This window comes from Equus przewalskii, chromosome 6 (assembly GCF_037783145.1).
Source record: "Equus przewalskii isolate Varuska chromosome 6, EquPr2, whole genome shotgun sequence".
Taxonomy (NCBI): domain Eukaryota; kingdom Metazoa; phylum Chordata; class Mammalia; order Perissodactyla; family Equidae; genus Equus; species Equus przewalskii.
Genome location: NC_091836.1, coordinates 2,148,279 through 2,167,458, shown reverse-complemented (window position 1 = coordinate 2,167,458; position 19,180 = coordinate 2,148,279). Strand labels below are relative to the sequence as shown.

General features: G+C 47.1%; 1 protein-coding gene across 1 annotated transcript; it reads left to right on the top strand.

The window, feature by feature from the left end:
* Window positions 1-242: 242 nt before the first annotated feature.
* On the top strand, window positions 243-11,178 carry LOC103542730 (zinc finger protein 77-like). The gene is made up of 4 exons (XM_070622484.1): window positions 243-409; window positions 6,370-6,496; window positions 7,532-7,712; window positions 8,105-11,178. The coding sequence occupies exons 1-4, from the start codon at window positions 407-409 to the stop codon at window positions 9,222-9,224; spliced, it is 1,431 nt and encodes a 476-aa protein (XP_070478585.1). The 5' UTR covers window positions 243-406; the 3' UTR covers window positions 9,225-11,178.
* Window positions 11,179-19,180: the final 8,002 nt, after the last annotated feature.

Here is a 19,180-nt window from a genome sequence, read left to right as displayed (position 1 = left end):
TTCCCCAGGAGCCGACTCCTGACCCCAGACGTCACCAGACCGACCCACCCCCGTTTGTCCAGTTTTAGCTCCAGACGCCGCGCGCCGGCTGCGGAAACTGAGTCAGGACTTCCGAGTCCAGGAGGAGGAGGGGCCTCCCTGCCCGAGGTGGAGGGTCTCGGGAAACCGGCCAATAAGGAGCCGAGGCTGTGGGACGGCCCAAAGCACCGTCCAATCAGGGCGCGGGCTGCCGGAGCTCCGTCCAATCAGGCCCGGGGGCGGGCGCGCTCGTATCCGCGTGGACGTCGCTCTCGTCCGGCCGCGTCCCCGCCCACACCTGCCCCGCGCGGCCCCAGGTGTCCCGTCCTGTCGCTGTCCCCTGCCGGGGCCGCGGGGAGGACGCGCGGAGGGTCCGGAGCAGGCGGAGATGGTGAGTGCGCGGGCCGGGCCGGGACCCGGAGCGGCTGGTTCAAACCGGCGGGAACCGGCTGGAAGCGGCCGCGGGCCCGGGTCTCCCTGCGCCCCCCGGGGTCCCCCGAGTCCCCGCCCTCGGCCGCGGGGTGGGTCCTGGTGTCCCGTCCCGGCTCCGCATGGGCGTCCCGGTCCCACCCGAGTCCTTGGACGGGCGGGGTCCGAGGGGACGGGACGACCCCGGCCGGCGGTCAGGGCTGGGGCGGTGGGGCGGTGGGGCGGCCGCGGGGTGGGCCCGCCCTGACCTGACGCTGAGCCCCGTCCGGAGTGGGGGCCGCAGACTCTGATCCGAAGACGGTGGGACGGGGCCGAGGGCGCCTCTCAGGTCCTCCAGCCCCGAACCCCCCAGCAAAGGGCTTTCCTCTGCCGGGCAGGAGGGGAGCAGGCAGGCGGGCGGCATCGCGCGTGGGGTCGGTGGAGCCGAGTGTGCTGCGCGCTGAGTGAGTCGGTGAAGGTCACACGTGGGGCGGGCTCCCGGGGGTCCCTGCTGGTGAGAGGGTTCGTGAAAGGAGCGTCTATACGGGGCGGAGCGGGAGCTGGGAGCGGCTCCTCTTTGCTGAGGAGGAGGCCCGGGAGGAGGGGCGCGTCCGCCCTGAGGAGGGAGCCGGGCTGAGCGCAGCCTCGGGTTCTGTCCCTCCCGCCCTGGGAGGGGCCGCCTGCCCACCTCCCCGCAGGGGGACCCCGCCCAGCTCAGGACCAGGTTCCACCTCCTGCCTTCCGTGTCCTTGTCGCTGTGGAGCAGGTGCTGCTCTGCGCTGGCTCCCACCGCGCTGCTCCTCCTGGTGTGTCCTTGACGGGATCTGCGCCCTGTGACCCCAGGGCGCCCCAGCGCCTGGACTTTTGTTGTGTTACATGAAGGTGTAAGGCTTTTATTTTCTTGGTTGGGTGGTGGCATCTCCCAGCGTGCTGCCCCCGGGTGTCGGTGTCGCGATCCAATGTGCACACTAGAATAGATGCGGAGAGGACTGATGGCCACTCTGAGTTTATTATAACCAGCGTTTCCACATATACTCAGCTTACATCTGTTAAACATACACATGTGTTCTGGACAAAGTAATTAGCGGATGCCAAGAATTCTTAGTGATTTCTCAAGGAGCCCTCCCTCGGCCTCTGTTTTGATATTATCACGTTTTTGCTGTGCTCATGCGTTCTTATCTCCGAGCATGCAAGGTCTCCTAGGCAACGGCCCCTCCTGCTCCCGGTATCCTGTCTCCATCTGTGCTCTGGGCAGCTGTGCCTGTCTTAGCTTGCCTCCCCCTGGAGGTCTTACCCTTCTTTGGCTAACCAGCCTTCTCACCTCCAGGTCACAGTTTGTTGGCAAGCCTTTTCCAGTGATTATTAACCCTTCCTGCATCAGGGGCGGTTACATTTCCCCCTTTTTTGTTTTTTAAAGCAAGGAAGGCATCATGTTGTGCTGAGGCCAGAAGGCCCATCATAACCAATGCTTGCTCTTGTTGACTTTGTTGTTTTTTCAGGGAGCACGGCAGACGTAAAACATAAACTATTAACATGGATAATATCAAAATCACACCAGCATTAACAAATATGCATAAATTGAGGCCCGAGAACCAATTGGAGGGCTCTAGCCAGTGTAACCCATTTTCAGTGCCTTGAAATATTTGTTGAGGGAACAGCTTATGTACTTCTTGTAACTGCCTCTCTAACCGAGCTTGTAGCCCAGTGATGTCATTGGCCAGGGAGGTATTAAATGCCCCCTGTAAATGTTTTCTTATTTCTTGCCAAGATGTCAGCGAGCTATTAGATGGTAGGGGGGTAACGCATGGCATGGAAAATTGCCAGTCACATTTTAGTTTCATACGCATATTTAATGCATTTTGCTGCTCTCCCAGCCACTCGACTGCTGTCTCTAATGCCTGCAATCGTGACATTAGCCCTTTATCAATATCCGCCTGTGTCTATAATTCTTGAGTGACATTTACCAAGACGGACTCCACCTTATGGACTGTTTGAACACTGTTAACCAAGGCAGTAGTAGCCATAGCGGCCGATGTAATGATAATCTCCGCGGACACAGTGAACGCAATTAGTGTAGCCAGAAACCGCTTATGGCGTAATTTCTTCATGGATTCAAGGAGAATATGTAAAGCATGTTCTTCAGACCATGTTCTATTCAAAGAAACAGGTAACCAAATGTGTGCTCTTCTTTTTAACACCATTACGTAAGTCACATTTAACGAGGTTACTTTATAATGTGCTAAACAGGATAGCAATATGGGGGAGAAATATTAACTACATACATACTAGAAGATTCTTCGATAGTGGGGACATTTTTTCCCCATAATAACACATAAGGATGGGTGGTACAGATCATAACGGTATCAGAAACATTTCGAATCAGAGTCAGTGAATAATCGCCAGTTGCATTCTCATATTTACCATGGGACAATTGTCGTGATATAAAGGCAACCCGACCCTCCATATTCCTTTGTGAGGGGGCTGCACACTGTCTCACTGTGAGATAGTTGTAGAAGGGGTCCACATAGGCTGTGTTCGCTGCCTGTCATAGGTTTCTGACTTGATCTGTTGAAGGCCCAAGTATGATTGTCACTCAAAAGACGTCCATGAGGTCCCGATCCAGCGTGTTGGCCCCAAAGATGTTGCCCCGCCTTGGATATGCTGTACGGCAAGGGGACCACGGTACTGAGTAATGTTTGTAACACCAATCAGTTTTTGGACGGCAAATTGGGACGAAAGGAACTTGTGTGACGTTACGTTTGTCTTTGTAAGATGTTGATATAGCAGTAATGTACGTTAGATTGGCTGCCTCTTGTCCTTTCTTAGGTTGGTAATACAAATACATTTGTTCCTGAAAGGTGACACATGTTGTACTTTTGTTTTGATAAACCATACAAAAAGGTGAATCATTAGCATACATCACCAGAGGTTCTTCTTCCTTTTGGTGCAGGCCTGTATGCTGTTGTCGGGGTACCCCAGTTCCTCCTGTCCACTCAGACTCGTTAAAGGACAAAGGGGGCATGCCACCAAGTAACCGGAGTAAAGAGAGGAGGATTAGGAATAAAGGCCCAATATGTGAGATTCTCATGCTCTGAAATCACCTCAACATGCATTAGAGAAGAAAAGAGGAAAAAGAAAAAAACTGATTTACTTATCCGTTTGTCCATTTTCCGGTTATTCCAGAGCAGGCCGTGCACGTTTTGATGGAATCCACTCAATGCCTTTATCCATCAAAACACAAAGAGCTCCTCTCTTCCCACATTTAACCATAAAAGGGCCCTCCTAGATATCCGTATAAGGACGTTTAATCCACACTTTGCCAAGATTTTGTGTCGAAACAGATGTGTGTAATGCTGGCCTCTGTTGGGCCATGTGGTTCTGAGTTTGACCCACATATCTTTCTGCAGCTGATGTACCATCCTCTGCTAGATTCAAAAAATTTAAAATAAATAAGGCATGATTGAGAATACCTTGCGGATCATTCTTATAATACTCATTTCGCCCTTTCATTTTTTGTAGAGCAGCGTTTAGCATTCTATGACATCGCTCAATAATAGCTTGTCCCGTAGAATTATAGGGGATGCCAGTTTTATGGATGAAAGTTTAAAACGGAGGGCAAAAGCGGGACAGCATTAGCTACATAAGCGGAATCTGTAAGAATATTCAAAGGAACAGAAGGAAAGGTGCACAGGGCTAGATACACAGCTGCCAATTCTGCAGTTTGAGACTTTGGTCTGCCAGTCGTTATTAGCAAACCAAGCTACACCAGCTTTTCCGGTTTTTCCGGAGCCGTCAGCGAACACGGTTAAGGCATCAGGAATAGGTTGGGAAGAGATAACCGAGGAGAAGGTAAGCGGAGTTTGTGTACAAAAACGAAAGAGCGGATGGGACAGGGATTTAAAAGAAATCTCACCCATATAAGATTGCAAAGCCATCTGTATTTGTGAACTGGTCATCATAACATGATCAAATTGAGAAGACGTGCAAGGTAAAAAGATAACCTGAGGATCAGCGCCTCGTAATTGTAAACATCGTAAACGTCCCTTTTGGATAAGTTCCGCCTCTCCATCAAAATATGTGTAGAGTCCCTTAGGAGGTGTGTGGGCAAGCATATCCATTCCAAGCATTTTATAACCTTGCCCGCTTTTTGAAAGATGATACCAGTAGGACTTTTAGGTGTGTTTATCACATAAAGGCATAAGGGAATTTCTGGATCAAAGCGATTTAAAAATTGGGAGGTTAGAGCCTTGTTTACCAGGCTTAGTTCTTGTTTTGACTCAGGGGTAAGAGTGCATGTAAAAGAGGGGGAAGAGTCACCACGTAGCAAGGAAAACAAGTGACTCAGAGAATGTGTCGGGATGCCAGAAAAGGACGTATCCAATTGATATTTCCTAAAAGCTGTTGCAATGTAACTAACGTCCAAGTATTGGGTATGGAAATAGAGGGAATGCATGGCTTTACCAGACGTTCATCCCTGAGGACCCGCCAGACTGTCTTCCAAAGTGGCTGCACCGTTTACATGCCCGTGAGCGATGGCTGAGCTTCCCCCTTGCTCACGTCCCGCCAGCACTTGCTCCATTTCTGCAGTGAATGAACAGGGGTCTGCTTGTAGCTTTGATTTGCATTTCCCTGCTGGCTGAGGGCCAGCCTCTGCTCATGTCATCTTGGCCATTCTTGTTTCTTCTTTGGAGACGGGTCTGCTCACATTTCTTGCCCATTATTTAATTATAGCGTTTCTCTTTATATTGTTGTCTCTTTTTTATGGTTGTGATCTGAGTTCTTTAAGCACGGTGAGAACACGAGCCTCCTGTCAGGTGTGTGGTTGGCAAACCCCAGGTGCTGCGCTAGATGAGGTGGCCTGACCTTCTCTGCAGCTGGGAGTTTTATCTTTAGATTTCATAGTGCTCTTTATGCCATGTGTGTGGTGTCATCACAGAGCATTCTAAAGTCATTTAGGTATTTTTTCTCTTGGCTAAAGTCCCATTTGCCTCTATTGCTTTCACATCCTTCAATGACTGTTGTTTGTGTGACCATTTTCCTGGAATTCTGGGGACTTGATTAGTTATTTGAGAGGTTTTCCATCTTCCCAGAGTCTTCAGGAAACAGGCTCTCCTCTTATCCAGCAGGTGTCCCAGGGCCTGGCTCACACCTCTGCCCACAGTGTCCACCTCGTCCTGGGAGGGGTCATGTCTCTGCCTCCGTTGCCATGTAGGGAGGAGTCCAGGCCCCTCAACACTGTTGCCTCCAAGGAGAGATTGTTCGGCTCAAGCCGCACTGCAGGTCCCAGGGTTCAGAACATCGACATTCTCATTCCAGTTCTGGAGCTGACAAGGATGTAACTTCGATCAAGCCACGAAACCAATTCCATTTTACCTGAAAGATGATTTCATTTTTCAGTCTTTACCTTACCTCAGAGTCTATTCCATCTCAGAAAACATAATTCTTGGGGCTGGCCCCGTGGCTGAGTGGTTAAGTTCACGCGCTCCTCTGCACACTGCCCAGTGTTACGTTGGTTCGAATCCTGGGCGCGGACATGGCACTGCTCATCAAACCACGCTGAGGCAGCGTCCCACATGCCACAACTAGAAGGACCCACAATGATGAATATACAACTATGTACTGGGGGACTTTGGGGAGAAAAAGGAAAAAAATAAAATCTTTAAAAAAAATAAAAAAATAAAAAAAAAGAACACGTAATTCTTAATTCTTAGATTTGTGCATGTATGAGTCTGTGTCAGTTGTTGTGGTTGCACTTTGCTGCAGCTTTCCAAGCACTTACCATCGCTGAGTGTACTGCGTGCCACTTGCATTTTTATTGTCATTTCCAACGAGAGTGAGAGCTCAGGAGTCCTAGGAGTTGAGTCCAGGTCCCCGGCTGTCACCCTCCCACACCCCTTGGTGCAGATGGGGCCTGGCTGAAGTAGAACGTGTGGGCTGTTTCAGGATTCGCTGGTCTTTGAGGATGTGGCTGTGAACTTCACCCCGGAGGAGTGGGCTCTGCTGGATGGTGCTCAGAGGAAGCTCTACAGAGACGTGATGCTGGAGACCTGCAGGAACCTGGCCTCCGTGGGTGAGGACGGCTTCACGCCTTCACTGAGTCTGGGAGGGAACAGGTGTTTCTTGCACTTGTCCTTTTTTATTGGGGCCAGGAAATGGGAACATGTTGGAAAAAAGAGACATAGTGCAAGCCTCCATGGAACCACCTAGAGTCAAACAGCTTTTCCACAAATACAAGGTTTCATGGATTAAATGGATTTTTTATTACTCCTGAACAAAAGTTGGAGGTGTCCTAATATTATAAGCATGAATATAGTCTCCAGTGTCCCTTTGGTGCAGCTCTGTGGTTTCCACCCCTGTGCCAGTTACACTGTGTTAATACACAGTTGACATGGTCATTTTGCTGCAATTAACCTGGCACTTATCCATCCTCACTGGCTTTGAGGACCAACATATGGCCCCGTCTCATGGACTATTTGTTCCCCTCCGTCCTCCCTCTCGGTCAGCTCTTCCCCGTGAGCCATCAGCAGCCGCACACACCATCCATCTCCCATGGCAGCTGAGGCAGTGGACACAGGCTCCGTCTGGGTCCGTGTGCCTGCGCACACCAGGGGAGCAGCCACCCTCGGGAGGAACAGGCTCTGGAGGTGGGAATGATGTTTGGATACGTCCATTAGAAATGGGACTCAGCCACTGTTTGAGAAGGGTGACGTTTGTCACTTACCTGGCTTCCCTGCTGACTTGTCATCCCTTCTTGCCCCCCGTCTGTATCTCCTCTTATACAGGGAGCATTGGGGGGGTCTGCCTTTGCCCAGTTCCTTCGTACTTTGCTCTTCTGATAATATTTATCTCCATATTCCTCTCCATTTGTTTTGAAGTATTTCTTAGTGAACAGTCCGCCATTTTGACTCATTTCTCTACTCTGCCTAGGTCACTGATATCCGAGGTCCTCAGAGTTTTTCTTTTTTCACCTCTCCATTCTTCCTTATAACATTTGGTCACGTTTTTGGATCACTGTATGGCAGGAACTCCACATATGGTCTCTTGTCTTTTCTTCATCCCAACATTCCTTTCCCAAGAGATTAAATTATGCTACGAATTGTTGCAGATTGTTTCACTCAAGTTAAAGCCAGCGGATCAAGTCCTCAGCAGGATATTTTGAAGCATAAATTATTCAGTAAGGAGAAAATAGTAAGATTCAGAGGAAGTGATTCCTGGTCTGGTTTTGGAGAAAACTGGCCATTGCATAGCATTGAAGATCAGCACCAAACCCAGGAGAGTTGTTTGAGGTGAGTGGTGTTCCTGCAGGACGAAGGGGGTCTCAGCACAATGTCAGACTGACTTGATGTTAAGGAAAAACTAGAAACCTAGCTAGACAGTTGTGTCCTCAAAACTTTCACAAGACAAGATTTTCCTCAACGGGATGTAGATATTGAGCGTCTCATGAAAGAATAATCTGGAAGCCCCAGGTGTAATAGCCACTGAAAGTTCTGGCTTTATTTGAGTCCTCAGTCTGGGCATTGAGCCTGTGTTACTTTGTGAAACTATAGACAATGCTGAGAACATACGTATTTACTGAAAATGACAAATAGTCAAAGTAATCAAGAACTGTAAATAAGTCATCATTAAGAAATCAGTTATAACCATCAATCCCTCACAGTGTGCTTCCTATTTTGAACAGGAGTCCTTTGCTGGAGAGTCTCCACGGAAGCAGTGAAGGTGGTCACTGTGGAGAAACCCTGAACCAGATCACAAACCTTCCTGTGCCCGAGAGGTGTCCGACTGGAGTTACACCGGAAGAGTGCACAGAGTGTGGAGATGCCCTCATGGATTTATCCTTCCTTAAGAATCAGCAACGATCTGACACTGGACACAAACCTCATCCCTGTGAGGAATGTGGGCAGGCCCGCAGTTGTGTCTCGTGCCTAAGCACTCATGTGCCAACGGCCGTTGTGGAGAAACCCTATGAATGTAAGGAGTGTGGGAAAACATTCACTAGTTCCTCTTCCCGCCGAGCACATGCAAGGTTGCACAGTGGGGAGAGACCCTTCCAGTGCCAGCAGTGTGGGAAATCCTTCACCTTTCGGTCCTCGCTTCGAGGACATAAGAGAACACACACTGGGGAGAGACCCTATGAATGTCAGCACTGCGGGAAAGCTTTCAAGGAGCCTCACCATTTTCAAAGGCATCTGAGAATTCACAGTGGTGAGAAACCCTATGAATGTAAGGAATGTGGGAAAGCCTTCAGTTATACCTTATCCCTCCAAGAACATGTGAAGACACACACTGGGGAGAGGCCCTATGAGTGTCAGCAGTGTGGGAAAGCCTTCTCCTCTCACTCCTCCTGCCGACGACATATGAGAACACACACCGAGGAGAGACCCTATGAGTGTGAGCCATGTGGCAAAGCTTTCAAGCTGCTTGAAACTTTTCAAACGCATGTGAGAATTCACAGTGGTGAGAAACCCTATGAATGTAAGGTGTGTGGGAAAGCCTTCAGGTGTTCCTCCTCACGTCGAAGACATGTGAGAACTCACAGTGAAGAGAAACCCTATGAGTGTAAGCAGTGTGGCAAAGCCTTCAAGGATTCTGCATCCCTGCACGTACACGTGAGAAGGCACAGTGGGGAGAGGCCCTACGCGTGTAAGGAATGTGAGACAGCCTTCACTCGTCACGCTGACCTTCAACGACACGCCAGAACCCACAGTGGGGAGCGGCCCTATGAGTGTCAGCAATGTGGGAAAGCCTTCAGTCGTCACTACTACCTTCAAGAGCATGCCAGAAGCCACAGTGGGGAGTGACCTTATGAATGTCAGCCCTGTGGGAAGGCTTTCATGCAGCCTCAACATTTTCACTGTCATCTGAGACCCCACGATGGGCAGAGGGGTATTAATGTCAGTAATGTGGGAAAGCTCACACATATCCTGGATTCCTGTGAGAACACACTGGAGAGTAAAATCTGAATCCACGGACTGAGGGAGAGCCTTCACTCTGCTTGAAACTTTGTGGCAAATGTGAGCAAACACACTGGAGAGATTGCTTAGGCCTGGAAAGACTGTGGGGCAACGTTCAAGTGTAGTAGTTCACTTATTTTCTTCATGAAAACTCAGGGCAGGAAAGAGACCTTTTGATTGTTTTGTGTGGCTTCATCTTTATAAGTGTGTCATCCTTACTAGGGACCCCCAGTGTACCGATTTCCAGGTCATGTTGCTGATATGAACACTGAAGATAATAAATATCTGTCTATTTATGCATCATCTTACTACATATTTCATCACCTTGGACCTTAAGTAATTGTACAGGTGTGTACACTCGTCTTATTTATATTACAACATGTTTTGGACCCAGGGATAAGTGGTTTTTGTTTTTTGTATAGTCATGTGCAATTTGATATAATTTTAGAGGAAAATTTTTCAATTCTCACTTTTCTTTGTGTTCCTAGTGTATATTCATGATGCTACACTTGTATTCTTGAAATTTCACATCTGGCCAACTGTTGCAGCTTTTCTGACTGAATATCTGTTTGCCTCTGCAATCTTTCTTATGGAAAGATGTATAGTGCACATTTCATTCTCGTTAGTGAATACCACATCTGTTTCTAACATGAAGTAGTATTGTGGAAAGCTCTTGGAAGGGGACAGTCCCATGTGATTATGTTCATAATATGACTTTGCCCATTGTTCATGAACTTGTTTGGAAATGGACATGATAAATTGAGTTCAGAAGAGAAACTTGTGGCATGAAGATGGAGCTGGTGTCCAGAGGCTTCTACTGAACTGTGCTGTCACCTTGCGGAAGGTGGGAAACTATCTGAAAGTCCTTCTGTGTGTGGCTCTGAGTTAAAGTTCACGAGCAGAGGAAGACACATGAGGTTTGGATAGCAGAAGTGGAGAATCCGTGAGTCTCAGTTCTCCTGTCCTGTCAGGAGACAGAGGTGCCTGGGACCCTAGGAGGCCTGCCTCACAGCACACTTTTCTGACTTCTGGCTCTGCCCGTCTGGAACAGCCCCAACCAAACACCATGTTTGACATCAGCTCCCTCTTAGGCAGCAGGTTCCACAGACTTTCCTACAAGCTCCCCCATCATGGAGCCTCTTTGGTTTGCAGGTTCACACATTTACTTGCATTTTCCTGCAGCTCGTTGGTGTGCATCAGGCCACTTCAGGCTGTCACACTTTGTGGCAGTCTCTCATTCTTGACCCCCTCCATCTCCAATGCTTCTCCTGATGACATGAATTCTGTGGGAAGCATCTTGTTCTCTAATAGTGGATCTGTTTCCTGCCTCCACCCTCACAGATTCAATGCTGTAGCCACATATAGCATAAAGTTACTTCCCTGGTTGCATTGTTGCAAGGCTTCAGTAATCCGGCATTTCTTCTTTCTGGATACTTCCATGATTGAAAGCAGCATTTGCAAATGTATTTGAATTTGTGAGTTTCTCTTACGGCTGACTGCTATCTAAATGTTAAACCCTGTATGTTTAATTTCTTTCCATTTTTCTATGTAATTTCCGAGTGCTTACTTCTTTCGTTTTTTATATGTGACTTACAACAGGAAAATAGCTCTCTACGTTGTTTCTTCGAAAGCTCATTCCCTAGGTTTTCAAGTCTGTTGTATGCTTACAAGTGTTATGTTTTATTAAATTTGAGGTTATGTTAAACTATCCCATTCTGGAGGATAATTTATTCTTGTAATTGTGCCTGTTCTTCTGTATATATCCTGGGATAATAGTGCTAAATACATATGCCTTTTGATATTTTTCTTTTTGGTTTGTTTTTCTTAACTTCGTATGCTGCTACCAACGTCTTTTCATTAAAATCATTTCTTCATTCCTAATGGTGAAAACCCAAATGTTCCTCATGTCAGTGGTCTCCAGCCAGAGGTCCCCAGGAGTCAGGCTCCTGCAGATGAGCAGTGTGGGAGGCAGAACTGAACACACATCTTCCCTAGTTGTCTGTGGACAAGTAGAACCACCAGCGTTCTTGGTGAGGTGAGCACTTAGTTTGGGTGGGAATGAGTTAGGAGAGGGACCTCCAGTTTACGGGCATAACCAACTTGAGTAAACTACTAATTCCTGGAAATGCTGCTTCTAAATGTTTGTTCTCCAAATAACTCAGTGGTTTAATGGTAGTTGATACTGGAGTGGAAACATCTTCTCCCTGTCTTATTGTTTTTAGAAATTGTGCTGAATATCTGCTGGCCATTTGTCTGTCTGACAGGTGGGTAATTGATTGATGATGCTCCTGCCCAGGAATGTTCTCTTGTGTTGTTCCCACTAGATGAGAAATGGACCATGCGTTTTCTCTTCATTCTGACCACTTACAATTTTGTTGCTGTGCCTCCAGGGACAAAGGTCAGTTTCTCCTGAGTCAGATGGTCTCCAGGGATCCTTCTCTGGCCCTGGGCATGGTGGATGTCCTGTATTTTGTGCGGGCCTGGCTGGGGCTCTATGTCTCAGAGGATGTTTAAGGTGACTACTCCTCCAGGGACCTGAGAGAGGAAATGGTCAGTAAAGGTATCTTTACAGCCTTTCCAGAGAGGAAGCCTGTACCTAAGGGCTTCCAACCCTTGTCAGGATGGACTCTCCTCTCTGGTGTCATCAACTCACCAGTCGACATGACCAGTGCTTATGGGGACCCCAACACACTGATGAGGCTCAGGACAGCTGCACTAAACTGTACCAGCATGAAAAGTGTGGGTCACAAGCACACTGTGCCATTTCCCCACCAGTGGACAGAGCTCATACTTGACATTTTCCATGGGACTCTTGCCTTTTCCTATCAGAACCATGAGATTCTTGAATCAAACATTTCCTACAGATAGCTACCCTTCTGAATACCCAGAGAGTGTTTCCCTCATCAAGTTGTGGTCCTGTTGTTTCTTGTGCTCTCAGGATCTGACTCTGAAGTTTGGCAGGATGCCCACTGAATGCTGTTTGTGGGCTGTCACTCTGCACCTGTTCTCTGTCCCTTGAGAGGATGGCCTGTCATGTATGGCCAGAGAGGGGGCAGAGGAAGGCTCAGGAAAGTAGTTTATTATACACAGGTCCTAGACTGGCAGAGTCACTCCAGCCCAGGGCGGGGTGACACTGGGGGAGTGTCAAGGGAGCAGGTGCTTCTGAGAAGGTCGCAGAGAGCAGGAAGACAGATGGGCAAGTGCCTGCAGTGCCCAGATTAGTGTAGAGACTAACTGTTTTGAGCCTCGCGTGTGTGGCTATGAGGGATGCTCAACATTTAGCACCAGAGGAAGAGGATGGACTGTGAGAAAGGAAGGCGGGGTTTGCGTCATGATCCTGGGCAGCTTCCTTCCTATCTGATCCTGGGTGGCCTCTGATAAATCACCTATGTTCATAGTCTCAGTTAACTCATCCCGGGAGATAATAAACGTGTCTACCTTATAGAGTTTGCTGAGGAGGAACTAGGTTTATATGTTACCTTAGTCACTTTACAGAAGACATTTGAAACAGTCCCCGTGCACAGAAAGAAATATATCAGTGTTCACGTAGCCAATGAGAATGGCAAAGGCAGCCTCGGACACCTGGAAGCTGGCCTGACACTGCTGGGCTGTGGCTTCCTCACATTGAGCAGAAAGTTTCACCGGCTCTGTCATCAGATGGGGGAAATCTGTGACTGTGATGGGTTGAGACAAAAGGAAGAACAAGTTATAATCAGGTCCACAAAAAGGCGACAAATGGAATGGAAGCCAAACCACGCTACTGACCAAACTTTCTCCATTTCCTTCTAATGTGATGGCTGCCTGTTCACCAACTACTTTTAGCTGCGCTCCACTCCTTCTGCTTTCTAGACAAGAACTGTTGAGATCTCCAGTGACCACATTACCTTCACCTCCTGACAGCATCAAATCAGAGCGAAGGAACTCTTGCTGGAACACTTACTCCACTCATCTCACACAAGGCTGAACGTGTGATAGATTCCTGTCCAAATATGTCCTCAGGTCCCATGTGTCATATTCCCTCCTACTGACACTCCCACAGTCCTGCACGGTGTGTGCACCCCCAGTGCTCTAAGTCAGTGCACCCCACTTTCTGTGACTGCAGGTGTGATCCTGCTGTTCTTTGGCTAGTGAGCTTTGGCACAATCATTATCTTACTTTTATTAATGAATTATAGGTTAGTTTAATGACAAAAGTTTTAGGTATATAAGAGCAAAAAATTTGCCTGAAAATATATTTAAATGCATATGCACATGGTATACGTATGGACTAAGAATGCATGAGAATGCTAGGAATTAAGTTGAGAAAATTGCAATTCTGACTGGACAACTTGTAAATGCAGACATTTTAACATAATCTCTCAGCCCAGGAAAAGCAGAGAGTGACACTTGTTAATATACAACTGATTTGAAAACAGCGTTAATAGGACTTTCCTGGGAAACATGTGAAATCTTCTGAGTGCACAAGTGTTTTATTTATGCATAAATATGATAACTGAACACATCCTGAGGGCCTGTTCTCAGCCCCGAGTTCAGGACACTCCCACCATGTCCCTGACACATGAGGAAGGTGCTCACTTCTCATGTGGAAGGACAGGCAGTGCAGCCACTCAACGGTGCAGCAGGGAAACAAGGCCCCGTTTTCTTTGGCTGCACTGCTGTGTCCGTCGTGGAATTAGGCCCCAGATCTTGTCAACATAAAGGGAATGGGTGTTCACTGTACAAGTAACATCTGGTACAAATAAGGCAAGATCCAGAAGAGAGGGGAGTCAGCGTCAGTCAAGCTCAACCACCGTGACAGCCTCCATCAGGGGCCTGGAGGGCACACCGGGGCTTTGCACAGCCCACACCTGTGGGTCTCTGACCCTAGAATCTGATCCACAATTACAGAGAACAGGAGCACATGTTTGGAGGCCAGGGCCTCTAAGAAAATGGAAAGGGGAATTTGGTGTTTGGTTTGGGTACATGCTTGAGTGTCTGGGCTGGTGATCAGAAAAATAAGCTGGAAGCTATTGCCTGTCAAGCTGCTGTGCATTGCTCCATGTCTATGGTCCAGACCCTGAGAGTAACGGCTGCTTCATGTGCACCTTTCAAATGTGATGTGAATGAGGCTATTGGTGAATTCTAACCCAGAATCATGAAGACAGGGATTCTGGGACATGTACCTTAGTGCCTTAACAACAATGAAATGACACCATTCAGCAGAACCTCATCGACCTGTAGATTTCATTGACCTTTCATCGAACATGGGAAAAGTAGCACAGTGAGGGGATGAGAGGGAGATGGAGTTGGAGATTTTTTAATGGGTATGCAGATATATATCTGATTCCAGGAAATAGTAGAACAGTGAGATAATTATTTTATGTAATGCTGGAAGTTAATATCTAAATTGATTATAAAATATATACCTGTATACACATATACAGAGTTCAGCAGCATCTCTTCGAATTTCATGTCCACCTGGAACCTCAGAATATGACCTTATTAGGAAATAAGATCTTTGCAGATGTCATCAAGATGCGTTCATAGTAGATTAGAGCAGGTCTTAAGCCAATGGTGAGTATCCCTATAAAAAGAGGGAAATCTGGATACAGAGGGCTGCACAGCAGACATGTCTTCACCGTGTGAAGACAGAGGCAGAGGTTGGCGTGACCTGCCTACAATCAAGGAAGGTAAAGGATTCTTGGCAACCACCAGAAGCTGCGAGTGGCTGGAACAGATGCTCCCTCTGAACCTCCAGAGGGAACCAGCCTGCTGACAACCTGATTTCAGAATGCCGCCTCCGGAACCCTGAGGGAATCACTTCCTGTTGTTTCAGCCCCCTGGTCTGTGGCACGTTGTTCCGAGCAGACCAGTGCCATTCCTAAGGAGGGCGTGGGCCTTGGATATTAGGAGGAGAGCCAGAGGCCCGTGTGCCTGGAGCAGAGAGAGGAGGAGAACAGCAGAGGAGCGTGATGGGGTGGTGGTCACGTCCTGCCATGATTCGCTGGCCACAGGAGACTGACACTGGCCTAATAGTGGCCTGATGAGGCAGGTTCACTGGATCCTCTGTACCTTGAGAACAGACACGGGGATGATGCTGTCATTCAAGGTGCAGGAACTTGCGGCAGGAACGGAGCTTTGCTTGGTGAGGGCCTGAGCGTCTTCAGCCCTCATTCGTTTTCTGCCGCCAACACCAATCAAGATTCTTTGTAAACAAATTATGCAAATGTCCCCTTTTTGTCTTAAAAACCCCTGACTTTTGCTCCCTGGTGTGGCACTATTTGGACTGCCACCCAATTCTGTGTACCCCAAATTGAAAATCTTTGATCCCAAATGAATCTTTTCCTCTTGAACTGGTTTCTTGCTTTGAGGTTGAGATTCCTGGTGCCAGAAATGGGATCTTAAATGACCTCGTGATCCCATACTGCTGTCCCCTGGAATCGCTGAGATGCCCACGCGAGCCCTTTTGTGCTCCCTGCTGTCTCCCTGACTGTGAGCCCTGTCAGGCTTTGACTTCCTTCCTGTGGGTCGAGGTCCTCGCCTTCCTTGGGAGCTGGGGTGCACCTGCCCTGGTGCTGGGTGCAGCTCTTGATGCTCGAGGGGTTTCCTTAGTGGGTGAGGATTCTGTTTCTGCCTACACACTTTTCGTCGTTATGGGAATTTCTTTTTCTAAGTCTTCTGAGGCTGCTCCCTCGAGGCTCCAACCGGTTTTATGTTTGAGGAGTCCAGTCCTTTCTTGTAAATTTTTGTCCCGGTGGACTGACAATACCAAAGACAGTTCAGAATTAGAGTGCCCATTTAGGGACACTTTCGGACTCTCAAAATATGTGTATTTTTTGTGCACTAGATCTGAGAACCACAGTTTTAAGACCAGACATAGGACTTTAATTTCTAAAGAGTCAGGCATGGCACTCTGACACCCCCCCTTAAAAACTATGGTCCCGGAAGCTGTAAACATTGACCAAAAACCCCAGCAAAATCTTACTAAGCTTGTTTCATGTCCTGAGAGCTTGGCTCGATAACCGTCAGGTTGGGGCCCCAAAATATGGCCGGACAGAAATGCGGGCTGAACTCCACTTGTAGCTACAGTGTGTGTAATGAGGTAAAATCAGAAACCTCCAGAAACAACAATCCAGAGAAGTGAAATGGATTCTGTGTGGCTAACTGGGACCTAAAAACAAAACAGAGTCAAGTGGCCATTCCAGGAGGTGCAGTCAAATGTTCTGTTCTCAGGAAAACATCAAGTTGTGCTGAAACCCAGTGTTTCCTTCTGTATCCGGGTCACTCAGCCCAGTACAGCCTCCCCTTAACCCAGCAGCCAGTGAGCACAGGACATGGTTTCCGGGTGAGGCTGAGCCAGCATAGGAACTGCGGAATGGGCCTGTGGCTTCACCCGTTTCAGCTTTGAAAACCCTCACGGTGCCTCCCCCTCTTCAGGGCGTGCTTTCCATTTGCCCCAAACACTGCATCTCCCAGTTTGCAAACTCTCCATGCAAATGCAATAAAGCCTTCCTTTGACAAAGTTGCTCTTTGCAGATATTTCTGTCTACATTCCATGGTGTCAGAACTGGGATCTGAAGTGACTCAGGGACCATTTCCTGCACCGTCCAGGACCAACACCTCACCACCTGCAGGAGCCCTTGAGCTCAGTTGCTCCTCGACGGTGTTTAGAGACATGTGTATCAGTCTTCCCAGATCCAGGACTTCCCGTGCTTTCAGGCAGAGTCTGGGAAAGCCTTTTGCCTGAGGGGTCCCTCACTAAAGGGTTGAGGAGTCCAATATGGTTGTCTGGACGCCCACCACCTATTCCTATTCTTGTCGCAGCAAGTAAGGTTTTTCAGTGGCAGGTTCCCATTGTGAAAGATCAACTTCACACAAGCTCAACGTGTGAAGCTTCTGCTGATCACCCAGCTTCCGTTACCCCAGCTGGGTTTATATTTAAAAATTATGGCCCTAGGTCCTGTAAAATCTTGTTACAGGACTAAGATGGACAGGGATAATTTAAAGTTACATTGAACACTAGGAGAAATGTAATAATAACAGCACAACCTGATAAATAATGAGAAAACCATCAGAGAAAATCACCAAACTGAAATGGCAATCAGAAATACTTGGGATGAGAAATAAGGGAAATACAGAGCAACTGGAAAACAAGACATAAAATGGCAGTATTAGGCCCTCATATATCAATAATCACTCTAAATGTAACTGGATTGAATTCTCCAATCAAAAGACACAGAGTGGCTGGCTGGATTAAAAAACAAGACCCCCCAAAATACGCTGCCTCCAGGAAACACATCTCAGCGCTAAAGAGAAACACAGGCTCAGAGGGAAGGGGTGGAAGGTGATACTCCCAAGTAAATGGCAATCAAATAAAGCAGGTGTTGCCATACTTATATCAGACAATGCACGCTTCAAGATAAAAAGGCAGTGAGAGACAAAGATGGGCAGTGGGTAATGATAAAAGGGACATTCCACCAAGAGGACATAACACTTGTGAATATATATGCACTTAACACAGGAGCACCAAGGTACATAAAGAAATATTAACAGACATCAACCAGGAAATTAACAGCAACACAATAATAGTAGGAGACCTCAACACCCCACTTACATCAATGGATAGATCATCCAAAGAGAAACTAAGTTCTGGTTCTTTGAGAAGGTAAACAAAACTGACAAAGCCTTAGCCAGGCTTATTAAGGAAAAAAGAGAGAAGGCTCAATTCAATAAAATTAGAAATGAAAGAGGAGAAATTACAGTGGATACCACAGAAATAGAAAGGATTATAAGAGAAGAGTATGAAAAACTATATACCAACAAATTGGACAATCTACAGGAAATGGAGACATTCTTAGACTCATACAACTTCCCAAAGTGGAATCAAGGAGAAGTAGAGAATCTGAATAGACCAATCACAAGTAAAGAGATTGAAACAGTAATCAAAAACTTTCCAAAAAACAGAAGTCTGGGACCAGATGGCTTCTCTGGAGAATTCTACCAAACATTCGAAGGAGATTTAATAGCTATCCTCAAAGTATTCCAGAAAATTCAAGAAGAGGGTACGCTTGCTAACTCATTTTATGATGCCAACATCACCCTGATCCCAAATCCAGACAAGAAAAACACAAAGAAGGAAAATTACATGCCAATATTGCTGATGAACATAGATGCGAAAATCCTCTACAACATATTGGCGAACCAAATACAGCAACACATTAGAAGGATCATACACCAGGATGAAGTGGGGTTTTTACCAGGGACACAAAGATGGATCAACATCCACAAATCAATCAATGTGATATACCACATCAAGAAAAGGAGGAATAAAACCATATGATCATGTCAATAGATGCAGAGAAAGCATTTGACAAGATCCAACATCCATTTATGATAAAAACTCTCAATAAAATCATTATAGAAGGAAAGTGCCTTAACATAATGAAGCAAATATATGGCAAGCCCAGAGCTAACATCATGCTCAACGGGGAAAAACTGAAAGCCATCCTTCTGAGAACAGGGAAAAGACAAGGGTGCCCACTCTTGCTACTCTTATTCAACATAGTCCTGAAGGTTTTGGCCAGAGCAATTAAGCAAGAAAAAGAAACAAAAGGTATTGAAGTTGGAAAGAAAGAAATGAAACACTCACTGTTTGCAGATGACATGAGTCAGTAGATAGAAAACCCTAAAGAATCCATCAGAAAACTATTAGAAATAGTAACAACTACAGGAAAGTGGCTGGGTACAAAATCAACTTACAAAAATCAGTTGCATTTCTATACACTAATAACGAACTAGCAGAAATAGAACTCAAGAATACAATTA